Raw genomic sequence first — 22184 nt, 5'->3', positions numbered from 1 at the left:
GTAAAGAGTCTCCGTCAGTTGGACATGTTTAAAGACCTCATCAGTAGTATTGATACACAGGGGATAGCAGCAGCAACAGTAACCAGGATCCTGTCCTGTACTTAGGTCTGTACTCACAATGTTCCTGGATATACATGGATACTGCCTTCCAATATAAGACATTTCTCTAGTGAACTCCCCAGATCATCATTGAAATCTCTTGATTAACTCCAGAGACTTTCAGCAAATGGGCTCCCCGGCTTCAGCATAGCTGGGACCTTGATAAGCATAAGTAGAATTTTAACTGGGCTGCCTAGAAGGGCAGCAGCCCTTCAGGCTGGAAACTTCTCCTGGGCAAGAAAAGGGCAGCTCCGGACCCCACACTATTTCTGCATGTCCCCTGCCACCTTCTAGGCACGCTCTTCCAGGAATTCCAGGAACAACATAAGTATTCAGGTTACTGATTATCCTTTCCAACCCACTACATCTAGAAGGCGGGGGGCAATCAAACCTACAACCAGTGGAGCCCAGGACAGCCCAAAGCGATCACAAGCTGCTCCACTGATTTCTGAGGAATCAAAAACTAAATTTACCTAACCAGCCTAACAGCCTGTCTGAGAAGGTGCTAAGTATATAATTCCATAGTCGGTATAAGATGGTAAACCAAGTGTTTAAAATGTAAAATTCACATTAAAAGTAGACACTATAATAAAACTCAGTGAATATGCATTGAAGTTTTTTTTTGTAGTCTCTAAAGTTGCGTTTATAAACTTTGACAATCATTCTTCTCCTTTTTCCTTAGGTCGAAGGACTTGCCCTGGAGAAACACTGGCAAAAATGGAGCTGTTCCTCTTCTTTACCAGCCTCATGCAGAAGTTCACATTTCATGCTGCCCCTGGTGTAACCAATTTCTATGTCAAACCTGCAGTTGGTCTTACAATTGCGCCATTATCTCCAAAGATCTGTTGTGTGCCACGGTCCTAATGAAGATTTATTTTCACTGTTTCTTAGTGCTATACATTACTGCTCCTCCCTTACTAAGGTGCCCTAAGGGTCCCCTTACACAGAAGAGATCCAAGATCTTCAAATGGAAAGTTAGCTATTAATCTGTTGTTGTGGACAGATGTTGGTCTTTAAAAGGATTTTTGGGTGTACAGATCTGTGCACAGAGGCAGGTCACATTAGAAAATGTACCACAGCACTGCCATTTAAGGAACTCAAGACAAGTTTGTTAACCACTTAAGGACCAAGCCTCTTTTTGAGATTTGTTGTTTACAAGTTAAAAGTTTTTTTTTGTCAGTTTTTTTTGCTTTAAAATTACTTAGAACCCACAAACATTACACATTTTTTTTCTAATACCCTAGAGAATAAAATGGCGATCGTTGCAATACTTTCTGTCACACCGTATTTGCGCAGCGGTCTTACAAGCACACTTTTTTTGGGAAAAAATACACTTTTTTGAATTAAAAAAATAAGACAACAGTAAAGTTGGCCATTTTTTTTATGTTGTGAAAGATAACGTTATGCCGAGTAAATTGATACCCTATATGTCACGCTTTAAAATTGTGCCCACTCGTAGAATGGCGACAAACTTTTACCCTTAAAAATCTCAATAGGGGATGTTTAAAAAATTCTACAGGTTGCATGTTTTGAGTTACAGAGGAAGTATAGGGCTAGAATTATTGCTCTTACTCTACCGATCACGGCGATACCTCAAATGAGTGGTTTGAACACCGTGTTCATATGCGGGCGCTACTCACGTATGCGTTCGCTTCTGCATGCAAGCTCGGCGGAACAGGACGCGTTAAAAATTTAGGTTTTTTTTCTTATTTATTTTACCTTTTATTTTTTTATTTTTGCACTGTTCTTTAAAAAAAAAAAAAAAAAAAATACATCCCTTGTAATAGAAAAAAAGCATGACAGGACCTTTTAAATATGAGATCTGGGGTCAAAAAGACCTCAGATCTCATATTTACATTAAAATGCACTAAAAAAAAAAAATGGCCCTTTAAGAGTTATGAGCAGAAGTGATGTTTTCACGTTGCTCCCGCCCTGCAATGGTATGGAGACGGGTGGGGGCCATCTTCCCCTCATTCATACCCAACAAGGAAGAGGATATGATCGCCTATACATCTATATAGATCAGACCAAATTGAGGGACAAATGAGGAGGAATCAGGGACAGAGGGACTTTTCCTCCAAATCAGGGACAGTCATTCCAAATCAGGGACAGTTGGGAGCTATGGATACCGGGGTTATGGCAGCTAGCTGCTGCTATAACAACGATATTCCTCTTCAAAGTTAGGATGTATATCGGCGTGCGGCGGTCCGGAAGTGGTTAAAGTAGATTTAAACCCAGCCACTAAAATTGCATATGAGCTCTAACTTGATAATTTCTCTTGGGAAACCTATTTTTATTTATATCACTAGATTACAATAATAGCTGGTGATACTGATATAAATGGTCTTTGGCACTTTGTGTTATGGGGTAACAGCACTCTGCCCCGGTCACTCTCCTGCCTGTAAATTACATTGTCACATGCTCTTCCACAGGAAACTATATGTTTCTGTGCTAATGCATGTTGCCCAGACATATTCCACTGTTGTCACCATTTACAGTGAACTTCCAATAAAAATGATATCACCTGAGCCTTGGAAGCAAGGCTAAGGTAAGTTTTATTTTCTTTATATTTATATCACATTTGCAGGTGATTTGATTTTGAGGATGGGGGTCTTTCGATAGAGCTGATCTTCCATTTTAATGGAAGGTCTGCTTTTACTAGAGGTCAGAGAAAAAAACAATTGGGGCATGCTGGGTCGATGACGTCATAAGGGGGCGGGATCATCCAGGGCTCCTTAATTATTTAAGAACTGTCAGAAAGCGGTGCTGTCAGATTGCTGGAGCCTTCGTCGAGTGCAGAACTCTTTTTTTTTGTATAGTGGCGGTAGCGGCAGACATCATGATTGATGATAGATCTACACCGGGGGGGGGGACATTTATTTTTATTTTTTAACCACTTCAGCCCCGGAAGATTTGGCTGCTCAATGACCAGGCCATTTTTGGAGATACGGCACTGCGTCGCTTTAACTGACAATTGCGCGGATATGCAACACTGTACCCAAAGAAAATTGACATCCTTTTTTTTCCCACAGAGCTTTCTTTTGGGGGTATTTGATCATCTCTGTGGTTTTTATTTTTTTTGCGCTATAAACAAAAAAAGCGTCAATTTTTTAAAGAAAACACAATATTTTGTACTTTTTGCTATAATAAATATCCAATTTTTTGTAAAAAAAGGTATTTTTTTCCCTCAGTGTATTCTTCTACATATTTTTGGTAATAAAAAAAAATTGCAATAAGCGTATATTGATTGGTTTGCGCAAAAGTTATAGCGTCTACAAAATAGGGGAAAGATTTATGGCATTTTTATTATCATTATCTTTTTTTACTAGTAATGGTGGCGATCAGCAATTTTTACCAGGACTGCGACATTATGGCAGACACATCAGACACTTTTGACACATTTTTGGGACAATTGACAATTATACAGCGATCAGTGCTATAAAAATGCACTGTTTACTGTGTAAATGTCACTGGCAGGGAAGGGGTTTACATGCGTCCCTGTTGTGGCTCTTGTGCCCATGATCACGTGTGGCCGGCGGTCGCAATGACGTAAAAACTGCCTACTGTCTTTTTTTACACTACACTTTTTTTTTTCTGGTGAATGAGTAGGGGTCCTATGTACCCCATGTCATTCACATGGACAAAGGGCTGGGATCTGGGGGTCCCCTTGTGAAAGGGCGCTTCCAGATTCCGATAAGCCCTCCTCGCAGACCCCCACAACCACTGCCCGGCATTGTGCAGAAGAGCCCTCCCCCCAGAACCCCCCCATTATGAGGGCATGTGGCCTGGTATGGTTCAGGAGAGGGGGGGGGGCGCTTGCTGTGCCCCCTTTTATGGCCTGCTGGACTGCATGCTCGGATAAGGGTCTGGTATGGATTTTGGTGGGGAATCTCCACTTTTTTTTTTACAATTTTTTTTTTTTTTTATTTCCGGAAATGTTTTTTTTTTTTTTTTTATATTGAGCTGTCAGCAGGCAACCACAGTGGCTGGTTTGCTGATCCTCTCCTTAGCAACCAGATATTCTTCAAATGTTTGGATCGGTCTATGAATTTTCTATCGATTCAAATTCTAATAGTTCAAAAAATTTGAAATTCATTAGAAAATGGATGTAAAAAACAGATGTACATTAAAAAAACTGAAGTCCAGATCCGTTTTTCATCCGATTTTCTAACAAAAAATGTGACTGGGTGAAGAAAATGGAATGCCCGTGTGAAAGGGACCTAAAATTTTAAACATCTTTTAACATATACATGAAAAATAAAGTGGAATCGTAAGGAATAAATTGTAAAAGAGAAAGTGCTTGTACAAGTTGACTGCTGCTCTGTAAAAATAATATGGACTGACCCAACTAAAATACTAAATAATATACTATGCCATCATTACATATAAACCTTTTCATGCAGCTTACTTCAACAAATGAGCAGAACGCATTTTAAAGTATTGCATTTTTTCCCCTGTATTGAGAGTGTATAGTATATCAATAAATGCTTTCTATCCAACATATCTCTTTTCTCATTAATGAGTGGTCTCTCTTGTACAAGTGTGGGAGTGGGGATACTCTAGCAAATTGCATTTTGCACAAATGTACAGTATATACCATATTTATCTGCGTATAACACACACTTTTTTACCCTTAAAATCAGGGGGAAATTGTGGGTGCGTGTTATACGCTGAACCGGGTAAGGAGGGAACGAGCGCCGTACTCAGCTAGGCTCGGCTCCGCTCGCAGTCGTGCCCAGTCCCGCCTCCTAGCCTTTACGTCCCGCCATTGGACCGGTGTGTCCATCATAGGAGCCGGGCCAAGGGGCGGGACTGGGCAGGACTGCGAGATGAGCCAAGAGGAGCCGAATACACAGGGGGCGCAATAATTTAAAAGATCATGCTGCAATTTTGGGCAAGGCTGCAGATGGACACTTGGGCAAGGCTGCAATGGTGGGGAAGGCTGGAGATGGACACTGGGCAAGGCTGTAAATGTACACTGATCATTCTTCAATGATGGGCAAGGCTGCAAATGGACACTGATAAGGCTGCATTGATGGGAACTTAAAATGTAAGTTTTTTTCCTTAAACTTCCCTCCTAAACTTGGGGTACGTGTTATACGTCATCTCGTGTTATACGCCAATAAATACGGAAATCATTAACTCATCAATCATGATTGCCTGCCGCATTGTCTGCAAATCAAACACATCCACTACCAAAGAAGATTAAAAATGTATCAAAATCAGTGATTCACCTTATTTTCTTATATCTAATCAGTATGTCATATAGTAGGTGAGGTTGAAAAAAGACACAAGTCCATCAAGTCCAACCTATGTGTGTGATTATGTGTCAGTATTGCATTGTATATCCCTGTATGTTGTGGTCATTCAGGTGCTCATCTAATAGTTTCTTGAAGCTATCAATGCTCCCCGCTGAGACCACCGCCTGTGGAAGGGAATTCCACATCCTTGCCGCTCTTACAGTAAAGAACCCTCTACGTAGTTTAAGATTAAACCTCTTTTCTTCTAATTTTAATGAGTGGCCACGAGTCTTGGTAAACTCTCTTCTGCGAAAAAGTTTTATCCCTATTGAGGGGTCACCAGTCCGGTATTTGTAAATTGAAATCATATCCCCTCTCAAGCGTCTCTTCTCCAGAGAGAATAAGTTCAGTGCTCGCAAACTTTCCTCATAACTAAGATCCTCCAGACCCTTTATTAGCTTTGTTGCCCTTCTTTGTACTCGCTCCATTTCCAGTACATCCTTCCTGAGGACTGGTGCCCAGAACTGGACCGCATACTCTAGGTGCGGCCGGACCAGAGTCTTATAGAGCGGGAGAATTATCGTTTTATCTCTGGAGTTGATCCCCCTTTTAATGCATGCCAATATTCTGTTTGCTTTGTTAGCAGCAGCTTGGCATTGCCTGCCATTGCTGAGCCTATCATCCACTAGGACCCCCAGGTCCTTTTCCATCCTAGATTCCCCCAGAGGTTCTCCCCCCAGTGTATAGATTGCATTCATATTTTTGCCACCCAAATGCATTATTTTACATTTTTCTACATTGAACCTCATTTGCCATGTAGTCGCCCACCCCATTAATTTGTTCAGGTCTTTTTGCAAGGTTTCCACGTCCTGCGGAGAAGTTATTGCCCTGCTTAGCTTAGTATCGTCTGCAAATACAGAGATTGAACTGTTTATCCCATCTTCCAGATCGTTTATGAACAAATTAAATAGGATTGGTCCCAGCACAGAACCCTGGGGCACCCCACTACCCACCCCTGACCATTCTGAGTACTCCCCATTTATCACCACCCTCTGAACTCGCCCTTGTAGCCAGTTTTCAATCCATGTACTCACCCTATGGTCCATGCCAACAGACCTTATTTTGTACAGTAAACGTTTATGGGGAACTGTGTCAAATGCTTTTGCAAAATCCAGATACACCACGTCTACAGGCCTTCCTTTATCTAGATGGCAACTCACCTCCTCATAGAAGGTTAATAGATTGGTTTGGCAAGAACGATTCTTCATGAATCCATGCTGATTACTGCTAATGATATTGTTCCTATTACTAAAATCCTGTATATAGTCCCTTATCATCCCCTCCAAGAGTTTACATACTATCGATGTTAGGCTAACTGGTCTGTAATTCCCAGGGATGTATTTTGGGCCCTTTTTAAATATAGGTGCTACATTGGCTTTTCTCCAATCAGCTGGTACCATTCCAGTCAGTAGACTATCTGTAAAAATTAGGAACAACGGTCTGGCAATCACTTGACTGAGTTCCCTAAGTACCCTCGGATGCAAGCCATCTGGTCCCGGTGATTTATTAATGTTAAGTTTCTCAAGTCTAATTTTAATTCCGTCCTCTGTTAACCATGGAGGTGCTTCCTGTGTTGTGTCATGAGGATAAACACTGCAGTTTTGGTTACTGAAGCCCCCCGATTCACTCGTGAAGACTGAGGAGAAGAATAAATTCAATACCTTCGCCATCTCCCCATCCTTTGTAACCAGATGTCCTTCCTCATTCTTTATGGGGCCAATATGGTCTGTCCTCCCTTTTTTACTGTTTACATACTTAAAGAATTTCTTGGGATTTTTTTTGCTCTCCTCCGCTATGTGTCTTTCATGTTCTATCTTAGCTGTCCTAATTGCACCTTTACATATCCTGTTGCATTCTTTATAAAGTCTGAATGCTGAGGATGATCCCTCAACCTTGTACTTTTTGAAGGCCTTCTCCTTTGCTTTTATATGCATTTTTACATTGGAGTTAAGCCATCCAGGACTTTTGTTCGCTCTTTTAAATTTATTACCCAATGGGATACATTGGCTAATGCCCTTATTTAATATGCTCTTAAAGCAAACCCATCTCTCCTCCGTATTCTTTGTTTCTAATATTTTATCCCAGTTTATGCCTTTTAGCAAGGTTTGTAGTTTAGGGAAGTTGGCTCTTTTGAAATTCAGTGTCTTTGTATTCCCTTTATGTTTCCTATTTGTGTGATTTATACTGAAACTAATTGACCTGTGATCACTGTTACCTAAATTGCCCCGCATTTCCACATCCGTGATCAGGTCTGTATTGTTGGTAATCAGTAGATCCAGTAATGTTTTATTTCTAGTTGGTGCGTCTACCATCTGACCCATAAAATTGTCCTGCAAGACATTAAGGAACTGGCGAGCCTTAAATGAATGTGCGGTTCCCTCCGCCCAGTCTATGTCTGGATAATTAAAATCCCCCATTATGATAACACTTCCCATTCTTGCTGCTAATCCAATTTGTGATAGGAGATCCGTCTCCACTTCCTCCCTCAGGTTTGGGGGCCTATAGCATACTCCCAGTATTATTTTCCCCTTAGCTTTATCCCTTTGGAGCTCTACCCATAAGGATTCCACCTCCTCTCTAGCTCCCTCAGTGATGTCATCTCTCACATTCACTTGTACATTATTCTTGATATATAGGCATACCCCTCCCCCTTTTTTACCCTCTCTATCCTTGCGGTATAGGGTATACCCTTGAATGTTTGCCAGCCAATCATGAGAGCTGTTGAACCAGGTCTCTGAAATTCCCACAAAATCCAAATCCTCCTCGTACAACAGTATCTCTAGTTCACCTACATGTTATATGTTTTACTGTATAAACAAGTTTGTTTTTAAACCAAAAATTGCAGCCTCTTCTAAATCCGTTTTAATTAACACTCCCATGCCCTTTTCACTCAATAACATGCATTCATGTTATTTGAAGCACACACGCTGGTGCTCAAAATTTTTTGGGGGGCACAAACAAACTGAAAAATACTGAACCCCCCATCAATTGCAGCCTCCCTGTGCCCATCAAATGCAGCCATTGTGTCCATCAAATTAATTCACTGTACCCATCAATTGCAGCCATTGTGCCCATCAAACGCAGCCACTGTGCCCATCATATGCAGCCACTTGTGCCCATCAAATGCAGCCACTTGTCCCCATCAAATGCAGCCACTTATGCCCATTATATGCAGCCACTTGTGACCATCAAATGCAGCCACTTGTGCCCATCAAATGCAGCCGTTTGTGCCCGTCAAACGCAGCCGCTTGTGCCCGTAAAATGCAGCCTCCCTGTGCCCATCAAATGCAGCCATTGTGTCCATCAAATTAATTCACTGTACCCATCAATTGCAGCCATTGTGCCCATCAAACGCAGCCACTGTGCCCATCATATGCAGCCACTTGTGCACATCATATGCAGTCACTTGTGCCCATCAAATGCAGCCACTTATGCCCATTATATGCAGCCACTTGTGACCATCAAATGCAGCCACTTGTGCCCATCAAATGCAGCCATTGTGCCCATCAAATGCAGCCGTTTGTGCCCGTAAAACGCAGCCACTTGTACCCATCAAATGCAGCCACTTGTGCCCATCATATGCAGCCACTGTGCCCACCGACCCCCACTCACGGCACTGGCAGCACCCGACTCCCACACGTCTCTGGCGGCAGCACCTGGAATGCCTGGAATGCCTGTGGCGTAGCACTATGGTGGTGAGACACACAGCCATTCATACTCGAGCGTGTTCTGACATGTTCTAACTTGCACTTACCTGGATCGCAGACCAGTTAGCTCAGTCTTTACAGAGTATTAGAAGAAATAACACATGTGCGTGTTGCATTGTTGGTGGAAAATGAGTGTCAGGAATCTGGAGCGGTGGATTAACATCAAATTTTGAGTGACAATTGGCAAAAGTACAAGTGAAACGTTAGCTTTGTAACAGGCTTATGGTGGACACTCCATGGGCATAGGCAGTTTAACCGCTTGCCGACCAGCCGCTGTCATTATACTGCGACAGGTCAGCATGTTCCCGTGAGCCGTCATAGCTATACGTCGGCTCTTTAAGTGGGATAGCAGGTGCATGCTTCCCTTGCTGCACTACGGGGGTGCCGATGCTCGTGGCCGATGGTCGCGATGACCGCCAGCCATGAGCGATCACGGGCACGAGAGGCAGAACAGGGACGTGTGTGTGTAAACACACAGATCCCTACTCTGTTCTGTGAGGCGAGACAGATTCTTAATAGCTAGGAACCACGATCTGTCATCCTGTCATCCCCTCTAGTCAGTCCCCTCCCCCCACAGTTAGAATAGACAGTCAGGGAACATAGTTAACCCCTTGATCACCCCCTAGTGTTAACCCCTTCTCTGCCAGTAACATTTATACAGTAGTCAGTGCATTTTTATAGCACTGATCGCTGTATAATTGTCAATCATCCCAAAAATGTGTCAAAAGTGGATCGCCGCCATTACTAAAAAAAAAAAAATAATAATAACAATGCCATAAATCTATCCCCTATTTTGTAGACGCTATAACTTTTGCGCAAACCAATTAATATACACTTATTGCGATTTTTATTACCAAAAATATGTAGAAGAATATATATTGGCCTAAGAAAGAAATGTTTTTTTTTTTTTTATATATTTTTGGGGGATATTTATTATAGCAAAAAGTTAAAAATATTGCTTTTTTTCACAATTGTCGCTCTTTTTTTGTTTATAGCGCAAAAAAAAAAAAAAATCAAATACCACCAAAAGAAACCTCTATTTGTGGAGAAAAAAGGACGCCAATTTTGTTTGGGTGCAACGTTGCAACGACCGCACAATTGTCAGTTAAAGCGACGCAGTGCCCTATTGCAAAAATTTATTTCTAGCTGCCCTATGCAACAATATAGCATTCATGTACTTTTTTTTGCAAAAATATCAAAGCTTTCCTTAAAATCTACAGACATGTACCTTACTGTCCTCCATCCATGATTCCAAATGTATCTATTGCTTCTGTCTTACGTCCTTACAGACTGTAGGTTATGACAGAGGAAGGAGTTGACCAGCTGACCTCATTAGCACACACCCTGCATCATCTACCCACCTATTCACAGCTGCACGTTTTTTTAAATGAAATGCAATCAGTGATCTCCCTTCTCACTAAATACATAATCAGATTGCATAGTGTATGGTCATCTTTATACAAGTACATAGGAAGGAGTAGACAGAAACACTCGGCTGTCAGACCCCGTTCACATCTCTACATAGCAGGAACTCGCATTCCCACATGTGTCTTTTTTTGTTTTTCTTTTTTAAGCGAGGTGGGGAGGTGTTTTGGAGCATTTTCACTCATCACACATAGGGCAGCACATCCACCTGAATGGGCTGCCCTACACACAGCAATCACCTCAAAGAAGCTTCAGAACTTTTTTTAAAGCGGAGCTTGGTGCCTTTTTTACTGCGATTTTTGGTGCAGTGCATTTCTGAAATGCAAGAAAAAGCACAGATGTGAATGGAGCCTGATTGTTCTTGTGTTAATTTCCCTTTTCAGGTCCCATTCACATCTAGCATAGTGGGGGTGAACGTTTTGTGTCTTGTTTTTCCTGTGACATGCATAGGGCAGCCTGCTGATTTAAATGGGCTGTGATATATGTGGCTTATGAGTAGGGTTGCCACCTTTTCTTCAAGCCAAACCCGAACACTTTATGTGGCTTATGGGACATGTTGGCGTTTTTTTACTGTGCATTTTGCAGCATTTGCCACTCGTTTTTTCACATGGCAAAATGTGTGTTTGCTTCTGTGTTTGGTGAGCCGTTACCAATTAGTGGCACTGAAAGCGCAACTAGTAATTTTAGGTGTATAAAGGTTGTACAATCTTTAGATTTGCAATATTTAGATAATAGGAGGAAACACCTATCTAACCAATCACTCTATATCTGATCAGTAAGGATGAACTCCGGCGTGTTCGCACACCCCACACGCAGAGCCGCCAGGAAGTCGGCACTGCGCTGCACTAATCACAGGCAGTGAGACATTTTCTTGATGTGCGGCTGCAGAGATCGAGAAATATCTCACTGCCTGTGATTAGCGCAGTGCCGACTTCCTGGCGGGCTCTGCACGTGGGGTGTGTGAACCCGATCGGAGTTCATCCTTACTGATCATACAGGCCCATACACTACATAAATGATGGGAGATCTAAAGGAGATTGTACAATCTCCTTTAGATCTCCCATCAATTATGTAGTGTAAGGGTCTGCCTGATTGCATATGAAGTAGAGTGATTGACTAGACAGGTGTTTCCTCCTATTATCACACAGCAGAACAAAGCTACCTCCTCCTCCTCCTTCTCCGCTCTGTATATACACACACAGGAGGAGGAGGGGGAGCGCTGATCTCAGGTCTGTACAAAGTTTTCAATGCTCTGTCGATAGATAGGGGAGGGGGAGAGAGTGGCTGGGAAGGAGGAAACTTTAAAAAAAGATGTACACTTGGTGGAGTGATTGGGGGGCTAAGCGGATATGTGCTGGGAGGGGGAGCTTTGGTATGAGAGAGGACATATCCCAGAAGAGTCGGATGAATTTGTATTCAATCTGATAAATCTGATAACCCCTTCTAGCACTAGCCCTCTCCCTCCCAAAGTGCCGCCCAGCCAGGGTTGCCAAAAGCCAGTAAATTTACTGACAGTTTGTAAAAATCTGTGATTTTTTTACAACTGCCATTAAATATCAGGGGCTGATAATTTCATGCTTTGTTGACTTTTTAAGTGTAAACCAAGCAAATTACTTTGTTATAGGTATTGTCAGTGTTTCCATATCACATTCATAGTGTTTAAATACCATATTTATTGGCGTATAACACGCACCTTAACTTTAAGAGGGAAGTTTCAGAAAAATATACTTAAATTTGAAAATAAGGATCAGTGCTCTGCAGCCTCATCAGTGCCCATCAATGCAGCCTGATCTATGCCCATCTGCAGCCTCTAATAAGCCCATTATTGCTGCCTGTTTAGTGCCCATCTGCAGCCTCTAATGTGCCCATTATTGCAGCCTGTTTAGTGTCCATCTGCAGCCTCTAACATGCCCATCTGCAGCCTCTAATGTACCTATTATTGCAGCCTTTAACATGCCCATCTGCAGCCTCTAACATGCCCATCTGCAGCCTCTAGTGTGCCCATTATTGCAGCCTTTAACATGCCCATCTGCAGCCTCTAACATGCCAATCTGCAGCCTCTAATGTGCCCATTATTGTAGCCTGTTTAGTGCCCATCTGCAGCCTCTAACATGCCCATCTGCAGCCTCTAATTTGCCCCTTATTACAGCCTCTAACATGCTCATCTGCAGCCTCTAACATGCCCATCTGCAGCCTCTAATGTGCCCCTTATTGCAGCCTTTAACATGCCCATCTGCAGCCTCTAACATGCCCATCTGCAGCCTCTAATGTGCCCATTATTGCAGCCTCTAACATGCCCATTATTGCAGCCTGTTTGGTATACATCTGCAGATTCGACTTTGCAGATGATTGCAGCCACGCCAGCGCTGGATGACACAGATCCATGATCTCCTGTGTATCCGGCGCTCAGTCACTCACAGTGATATATAATAGACATATAATGGACAATAGACATAATAGACATATAATGGACAGAGCAGTGGTTCAATGCCAGGACAGGGGAGCCGGACTGTGTGTGACAGCGCTGGATACCCAGGAGATCGCGGCTGTGTGTAATCCAGCGGCGCTCCTCCCCTCCTACCACTCTGAGTAGCAGGGGTCGACGTATAATGCACACATGATTTCCCCGTGATTTTCAGGAGGAAAAAGTGAGTGTTATACGCCGATAAATACGGTATTCACTGTGTTAGTTTTCAGCAGAGGTTTTGTCATGTCTCAGGTTGCCAGTAAAAAATGTGCTCCGCCAGTAAATTTCCCATGTTTTGTCAGTAAACAATGCTGCAGGAAGTTGGCAACTCTGCGCCCAGCACATATCTAAACCCGTTCTAGCACTAGCCCCCTCCTCTCCCAAAGTGCCCCCCAACACATATGCAACCCCCACCTTCTAGCACTAGCCCCCTTCCCTCCCAAAGTGCCCCCCCAGCACATATCCCCCCTTCTAGCACCAACCTTCTCCTCTCCCAAAGTGCCCCCAGCACATATCTGACTCTCGCCCCTGCTAGCACTAGCCCTCTAACCTCCCAAAGCACCCCCCCAACACATATCTGACCCCACCTTGCTAGCTCTGGCTCTCTCCCCCTCATAGCATCCCCCAGCACATATCTACCCCCCCTGCAAGCACTAGCCCTCTCCCCTCCCAAAGCACCCCCCAGGACATATCTGACCCTCCCCCCAGCACTAGCCCTCTCTGCTCCCAAAGCACCCCTGTCAGAGAGGTTACCTGGTTGGACGTCGTTGCTCGCCGGGGCGCGTTGGTGCGCGCGTTCCTGTGGGTGCTCGGGTGCCTGCCTCTATGGGCACTGGTGTTGGCATTCTGGCCGGCCATGGAGGACGCGTGTCTGCCTATGGGCACTGTTATGCATTTGCCTGGTGGTGCTGGTGTGCGCGCCACTGTCCGGGGGCGCGTGCGGGTGCGCGGGCGCCTGTGCGTAATGGCGCGCACATGGGCGTGCCGTTTGTCGCCAATCAGCCTATTTAGGCCTTCCTCTCCCTCTGATCTGTGCTACCTGATCAACAGCTCCCGTGCCTAGTTCCTGTTGCCTGTTCCTTGTTCCTGTGTTCCTGTGTTCTGATCTGTTGATGACCCAGCTTGCCTATTGGACTCCCCTGACTTATGCCTGCATCTGACCCCGGCTTGTTTGACCCCGCTTCTGCCTGCTCCTCCTGCACCTCCGCTGCCTGCCCGTTGCCGAACCCTGGCTGTGTGTTGACCTGTCCATAGCTCCTGCTCAGCATCCGTTGCCTGTGTCTTTGACTACCATCTGCTGTTTGGAGACTTCTAGCTTCTGGAATCTGGACTCCTGCACAGGCTCTCATACCACTCCGTACTCGTGTGCTTCCTGTCTGCTCTACCAGGGGCAGCGAGTCAGATATGTAAGGGAGCCTACCCTCTGCCCAAGCGGACTCACCGGTCTGGTAAGTGAGAGACCTGACAGTATCAGGCAGCCATGACCGAGTCCAGGCAGGGGGCCTCCCCCATGGATGATCTTTGTAGGCACCTTGCGGGCCTTACCCAAGCAGTTAAGAGCCTACAAGAAGGCTACACCAGATTAGAGGGCCAGGTCCAAGCCCTCTCAGCAGCTCCACCCCCTCAGGGGGCACCATCTGCCAGACTTTCCCCAGCACCCTCTGTAGTAATGCTTCCTCCGGAGCCCAGGGTACCCATACCCGAAAAATTTACTGGAGATCGTCACAAATACCAGGCCTTCCGTAATGCCTGTGAGCTCTATTTTGCTTTACAGCCTCGCACGTTCTCTCTGGATGCCACTAAGGTGGGATTTGTCATTGCACTGCTGTCTGGTGAGCCTCAGACTTGGGCTCATCATCTACTGGAGCAGAAATCTAGATCCTTGGATACCCTGGATGCTTTTTTCCTAGCAATGTCAAAGTTATACGAGGACCCTCAACTAACTGCTACCGCTGAGGCAGCCTTGCACTCCCTGCAGCAAGGTCGCAGAGCGGCCGAAGATTACGCAGTTGAGTTCCGACGTTGGAGCTCTGATACAGAGTGGAACGACGCTGCCTTGCGTCATCAATTTCGGATGGGGTTATCTAATCCCCTTAAGGATGAGCTGGCACGTGTTGGGATACCGCAGACTCTGGATGAACTCATAAACCTGTCCATTCAGATTGACCGTTGTCTGAGAGAGCGACGTTCTGAGAGGTCCTCTAATCATCCTCGTCCCATTTGGATGCTCCCTAGGGTTTCCAGTTCCCCCAACCAATTACGTCCTGTCTCCTCTACTCCGGTCACGGAAGCACCCGAACCCATGCAACTTGGTCTGCTCCGGCCATCCCTTACCCCGGAAGAGACGTACTCACAACTTATGCCTGTACTGTGGGGAACAAGGACATTTTGTGAGGGCCTGCCCCAACAAGATACGTAAGTGTCTGACGTCTTCTTCCTTTTGTGCACCTGTTTTGCCCAAATCTGGTAACCATTTGACACTCTCTGTTGTGTTACAGCTTCCCGGAAAGAACATCCCGGTGTCGGTCATTATTGACTCTGGAGCATGCAGCGGCTTCATCGACCCGACCTTGGTTAATAATCATGGCATTCCTCTTCAACCTAAGACCCAGGGACTTGCAGTCTTCTTAGCTGATGGCTCTACCCTCGGTTCCGGTCCAGTCACCTGTGAGACCGTCCCACTACTGGCCACCATAGGCCCGGAACACCAGGAACTCTTACGCTTGGATGTCATCTCCTCTCCTCTCTTCCCAATCATCCTAGGAATGCCCTGGCTACAGGCACAAAACCCCAGCATTGACTGGTCTACGGGAAAGATCCAATTTCTATCTGACTACTGCAGGCAACACTGCTTACATGGGACACCCGTGACACCGACTCAGTGTCTTTGCTTGGATTCTGATACCAAGCTTTGCCAATCCCTTCCCGAGGCCTACCGGGATTTCCAGGATGTCTTCAGCAAGAAGGGGGCAGAGACCCTTCCAGTGCACAGGCCTTATGATTGCCCAATAGAACTCTTACCTGGAACCGAAGTTCCCTTCGGGAGGATTTTCCCACTAACTGAGCAGGAGCTAGGCACCTTGAAATATTTTATTAATGAGAACTTAAAGAAAGGGTTCATTCGCCCTTCCACGTCTCCAGCTGGTGCAGGCATCTTCTTCGTGGAGAAGAAGGATCACTCCCTACGCCCCTGTATCGACTACCGGGAATTAAACAAAATCACTGTCAAGAACAGGTACCCGTTACCTTTAGTACCTGAATTATTCCAAAGACTGGGAACCGCAAAAGTTTTCACCAAGCTGGATCTCCACGGGGCGTATAACTTAATCTGCATAAGAGAAGGAGATGAGTGGAAAATGGCTTTTCGTACTTGATTTGGGCACTTCGAGTACCTTGCCATGCCCTTTGGCCTGTGTAACGCGCCAGCTGCCATCCAACACTTCGTCAATAACGTCTTCCGTGATTTCCTGGACCTCTATGTCATAGTCTATCTGGACGATATCCTGATTTTTTCCGCTTCTCTGGCCAACCACCGCAGGCATGTACGAAATGTTCTCACCCGACTTAGGCAACATGGGCTCTATGCCAAACTCGAAAAATGTGAATCTGAGCTTCAATGCATTCAGTTCCTAGGCCTGATCATCTCCCCTGATGGTATCAAGATGGATCCCCAAAAGGTATCTGCTATCCTGGACTGGCCTGCACCCATAGATAAGAAAGGGGTACAACGCTTTATTGGTTTTGCCAATTTCTATAGAAAATTCATAAAAGGATTCTCCTTGATAATCGCTCCCATTACTGAACTCACCAGACGAGGAAGCCGGTTTTGCTGGACTCCTAAGGCACACTCGGCCTTCGAGGAACTCAAAGCTCTATTTACCTCAGCCACCATTCTGAAGCATCCCAACCCAGCTCTACCAATTGTGTTAGAAGTTGACGCATCCGAAATTGCGTTAGGAGCTGTACTCTCACAACAACAAGGCACCAAAGCTCTTCTGTACCCTGTGGGGTTTTTCTCACGAAAAACTTTAATCTTCTGAGAGAAATTACGATGTGGGAGATCGAGAACTTCTGGCTATTAAGGCAGCTTTAGAGGAATAGCGTTACCTTCTGGAGGGTGCAGCTTATCCCATCCTGGTCTACACGGACCATAAAACTTAGAATACCTGAGAACGGCTAAGAGGCTAAAACCCCGGCTGGCCAGATGGGCACTTTTTTTTTCTCAATTTCAGTTCCACGTCACCTTCAGACCCGGATCCAAAAATGTTAAGTCTGACGCACTCTCACGTATGTTCCATGATTCGGAAGAAACCTTACCTCCAGATACCATCCTTCCCCCTGGGAATTTCTTGCTTCTACAAGAAGATCTAGTCTCTCAAATCAGACGGGCTTCTATGGGGATGACGCTACCCGCTGGGGTCTGTGCCAAGGATGGCCTGTTTTGGCATGAAAACAAGATTGTGGTCCCCGAAGAACTAAGGGTACAGGTATTGGAACTTTGTCATGATCATAAACTGGCTGGACATTTTGGCACATGAAAAATGAGTGATCTGGTACAGCGTACCTTCTGGTGGCCTCATCTTATTAGGGATTGTAAAAGGTTCGTTGATTCCTGCAATACTTGCGCTAGAAGCAAGAACAGCCGGGCTAGAGCCTGGGGACTATTGAAACCTCTCCCAGTCCCAGAGAGACCATGGAGTATGATCTCAATGTACTTTGTCGTTGAACTCCCCCCATCAGAAGGCTTATCCTCCATCTTTGTCGTGGTAGACAGATTGTCTAAAATGGCTCATTTCCTCCCATTGATGGGGTTCTCCATCGGGTACGGAGACAGCTAATATTTTCATTAAGGAAATTGTCAGGTTACATGGAGTTCCAAAGAATATAGTTTCTGACCGTGGTGTCCAGTTCACCTCCAGATTCTGGAAGGCCCTCTGTGGCTCCTTGGAAATTGAATTGGCGTTCTCCTCGGCCTAGCATCCCCAATGAAATGGGCAAACTGAGAGGACGAATCAAACTCTGGAGCAATATCTCCGCTGCTTTTCTGCCTTCTCCCAGGATGATTGGGCCTCCCTACTCCCTATTGCGGAGTTTTCTTACAACAATTCCTTGCATTCAGCCACCAACCAGACTCCATTCTATGCCAACTATGGCTTTCATCCGTCCTTTTTGCCTGGGTCAATACCTGAGTGTTCTGTTCCTGCAGTAGCTGAAACCCTGAATTTCTTCTCAGTAAACAACAGACTATTACAGGATACCATGGCCAAGGCCCAAGAAGGTTACAAGAAAATGTTTGATAAAAAGAGGCGTTAAGAACTTGTGTTGGAACCCGGCAACCCAGTATGGTTATCTACCACCAATCTGAAGTTGGCATGTCCATCTAAAAAACTAGGCCCTAAGTTCCTGGGTCCCTTCCTGGTAAGGAGGAAAATTAACAATGTCGCCTACGAGCTTGACCTGCCTAATTCTCTGAAGGTGCACCCGGTCTTCCACGTGTCTCTCTTGAAGCCGGTTACCCCCAATTCTTTTGTTGGCCGTAGTGTCGGTCCACCCAAACCCATTCTTGTGGACAACGAGGAGGAGTTCGAAGTGGAAGCAATCCTAGACTGCAGAAGGAGGCGTAATCAAACCCAATACCTCATAAAGTGGAAAGGATACGTCCCTGAAGACAACTCATGGGAACCAGAAGACAATTTGCATGCCAGAGAACTCTTGCAGGCTTTCAAAGACTCGCATGCCTCCAAGTTAGCCCAATTGGGCATCCGGTGTCTGCCCTTGAGGAGGGGGCACTGTCAGAGAGGTTACCTGGTTGGGTGTCGTTGCGCACCGGGGCGCATTCTTGTGGGTGCTCGGGCGCCTGCCTCTATGGGCACTGGTGTTGGCATTCCGGCCAGCCATGGTGGACGCGGTGGTGCCTGGGTGCGCGCGTCCGCCTATGGGCGCTGTTATGCGTTTGCCTGGTGGTGCTGGTGTGCGCACCGCTGTCCGGGGGCGCGCTCAGGTGCGTGTGGGTGCGCGGGCACCTGTGCGTAACAGCGCACACACAGGCACAGCGTTTGGTGCCAATCAGCCTATTTAGGCCTTCCTCTGCCTCTAATCGGTGCTGCCTGATCAACAGCTCCCGTGCCTAGTTCCCGTTGCCTGTTCCTTGTTCCTGTGTTCCTGTGTTCTGATCTGCTGACGACCCAGCTTGCCTATTGGACTCCCCTGACTTCCGCCTGCATCTGACCCCGGCTTGTTTGACCCCGCTTCTGCCTGCTCCTTCTACACCTCCGCTGCCTGCCCGTTGCCGAACCCTGCCTGTGTGTTGACCTGTCCATAGCTCCTGCTCAGCACCCGTTGCCTGTGCCTTTGACTACCATCTGCTGTTTTGAGACTTCTAGCTTCTGGAATCCGGACTCCTGCACAGGCTCTCATACCACTCCGTACTCATGTACTTCCTGTCTGCTCTACCAGGGGCCGCAAGTCGGATACGTAAGGGAGCCTACCCTCTGCCCAAGCGGACTCACCGGTCTGGTAAGTGAGAGACCTGACAACCCCCAGCACATATCTGACCCTCCCCCCAACACTAGCTCTCTCCCCTCCCAAAGCACCACGCAGCACACATCTGACCCCCCCAGCACTAGCCCTCTCTCTCCCAAAGCACCCCCTGCACATATCTGACCACTCACCCCCCTGCTAGCACAAGTACTCTGCTCTTCCAAAGCACCCCCTAGCACATAACTTCTTACACCCCTCCCCCAAAACAAAGAGATGCCAGCTGCCACTGAGGGGATGAGCACCTAGGACCCCGGGACCCCCAAGAGATGGAGGGAATTTGTCCTGAATGCCCACACTAGCGCCCTCCTGCTAGGCAAGTTAGTGGAGCAAAGTGCCAGAACTTGTTCCTGCACTGGGCTCCAGGACTCAGCCCGGATTCATGGGACGCTGGGATTTTGTTCAAATCCCAGGAAAGACCCATTAAAACTGGGACAGTTGGAAGGTATGGATTTGTATTAGAAGAGGGGAGAGGATTTGTGTTTGGGGGGGAGGTTTGTACTGGGAGGGGGGATTTAGGTGGGAGGATTTGTGATGGAACTGGGGAGAGGGATTGTGTAGAAGGGGCTTGGAGGAAAAAGGATTTGTGCTGGAGAGGACAAGGGGAGAGGAATTGTTCCAGGATGGGGAGCATATTGTGCTGGAAGAGGGGATTTTGGGGAGAGAATTTGTATTGGGAGGGGGATTTATGCTGGGATGAGGAGCCATCCTGGGAAGGGTATTTGTGGGGTGGAAGAAGATTTGTGCTGGAAATGAGGATATTTTTTTAAGGAGAGGTTTGTGTTAGAAGTGGGATTTCTTTTTTTTTTTTGGGGTGGGGGTGTTCCTGGGAGGGAGGCTGTGCTGGGAGGGAGAATTTGGTGGTAGAAGAGGATTTATTCTGAGAGGGGTATTGGGGGAACGAGGGTTTGTACTGGTTGGGGAAGAGAATTTGTATTAGGAGGGGGAATTGAGGGGGGCAGGGATAAGTGCTGGGATGGGGAAGAAGGGGGGCTAGAACGGGGGATTTTGGGGATGGTGGAGGAGGACTTGTGCTGAGGAAAGGGGTAGAGGATTTGTTTTTTGGGGGGGGGGGGATTTTTCTGGGAGGGAGAGAAATTATTTTTGCTGGTGGGGTGCAGGGTGAGCATAAAGATTAGTGCTGGATTTTTTTTTTTTTTTGCAGGAGAGGGAGTTGGAATTTTTGTTGAAAGGGTAAAGTGGGTGAGATCATTGCTTGTGGGGGGATTTTGCACTCTTCTTACCCCTACACTGTGTTTTACACAGCCCTGACTGCTGTACTTTTTGTTTTGTACTCATGACTCCTAATATTCATTACACTCACCTGTCCCCTGCATTTTGCATAGTAAATATTCCTGATGCGTAACACTCACAATTCGGCCACACCCACTGTTTCCCATGCCGTGCTACATTACTATTCTCCTTGAGGCAACCCAAAGTGTGCCAGGTCTTGTCTTTTACAATCTTATAGCATATATTCTAACAAAAAAAAAAGCGTTTTGGTTTGGCTTGAAGAAAAGGGGGCAACCCTACCCATAAGCCACATATAGCACAGCCCATTTAAATCAGCAGGCTGCCCTATGCATGTCACAGGAAAAATGGAAAAATGAGACACAAAATGTTCACTCCCACTATGCTAGGTGTGAATGGGGCCTGAAAGTGAAATTGGTGCGATAACACAAGAACAATGAGGCTCCATTCACATCTGTGCGTTTCCTTGCATTTCAGAGATGTGCTGCACCAAAAATCGCAGTTAAAAACACACCAAGCTCCACTCTAAAAAAAGTTCTGAAGCTTCTTTGGGGCAATTTCTGTGTAGGGTAGGGTTGCCACCTCATTCCTTTAAACCCGGACACATATGGATTACACAGATTCTGAGGCTAATTAAATGCACATAAGGCAACAATTGAGTTTAATTACCACCTTAATCAGCCATAGAACCTGTGTAATCAATATGTGTTCGGGTTTAAAGGGATGAGGTGGCAACTCTAGTTTAGGGCAGCCCATTCAGGTGGGTGGGCTGCCCTATGCATGATGAGTTATAATGCTGCAAAACACCTCCTCACCTCGCTTAAAAAAAAAGTTCCCGCTATGCAGAGATGTGAACTGGGCTTGACAGCTGAGTATTTCTGTCTACTCCCTCCTATGTACTTGTATAAAGATGGCCATACACTATGCAATCTGATTGTATATTGTGTATTTAGTGAGAAGGGTGATCACTGATTGATTGCATTTCATTTAAAAAACGTGCAGCTGGGAATGGGTGGGTGGATGATGCAGGGGGTGTGCTAATGAGGTCAGCTGGTCTACTCCTTCCTGTGTCATTACTAAGGCTGGCCATACACTATTCAATTTTCCTGTTCAACTTTCCTTTAGATTTACCAAAACCATATAATAGGAGGTCAAACCTAAACACTTTCAATTTGGATGCAATCAGGCAGGCCCTTGTACTACATAGTTGAAGGTAAATCTAAAGAAAATTGAACAGGAAAATTGTATGGTGTATGGCCAGCTTAAGGATGAGCTCGGGCGTGTTCGCACAGCCCATGTGCAGAGCCCGTCAGGAAGTCGGCACGGCGCTAATCACAGGCAGTGAGACATTTCTGATCTCTGCAGCTGCACATGGGGAAAATGTCTCACTGCCTGTGA

General features: G+C 45.9%; 2 protein-coding genes across 2 annotated transcripts in view; both read left to right on the top strand.

Annotated features, from left to right (window-relative positions):
- The window catches only part of LOC141139201 (cytochrome P450 2K4-like), a 47577-nt gene extending 43996 nt beyond the window's left edge, over window positions 1-3581 (top strand). Inside the window, exon 9 of the mRNA XM_073625119.1 lies at window positions 782-3581. Within this exon, the coding sequence (XP_073481220.1) occupies window positions 782-963 (182 nt within the window). The 3' untranslated portion in view covers window positions 964-3581. The remainder of the gene's footprint in view (window positions 1-781) is intronic.
- Window positions 3582-11705: 8124 nt separating this feature from the next.
- The window catches only part of LOC141139200 (cytochrome P450 2K6-like), a 116996-nt gene continuing 106517 nt past the window's right edge, over window positions 11706-22184 (top strand). The window contains exon 1 of the mRNA XM_073625118.1: window positions 11706-11760. The gene's annotated coding sequence lies outside the window, so the exon portion shown is untranslated. The remainder of the gene's footprint in view (window positions 11761-22184) is intronic.

Source organism: Aquarana catesbeiana, linkage group LG04 (assembly GCF_042186555.1).
Source record: "Aquarana catesbeiana isolate 2022-GZ linkage group LG04, ASM4218655v1, whole genome shotgun sequence".
NCBI lineage: Eukaryota > Metazoa > Chordata > Amphibia > Anura > Ranidae > Aquarana > Aquarana catesbeiana.
This window is presented reverse-complemented; position numbering and strand designations above follow the sequence as displayed.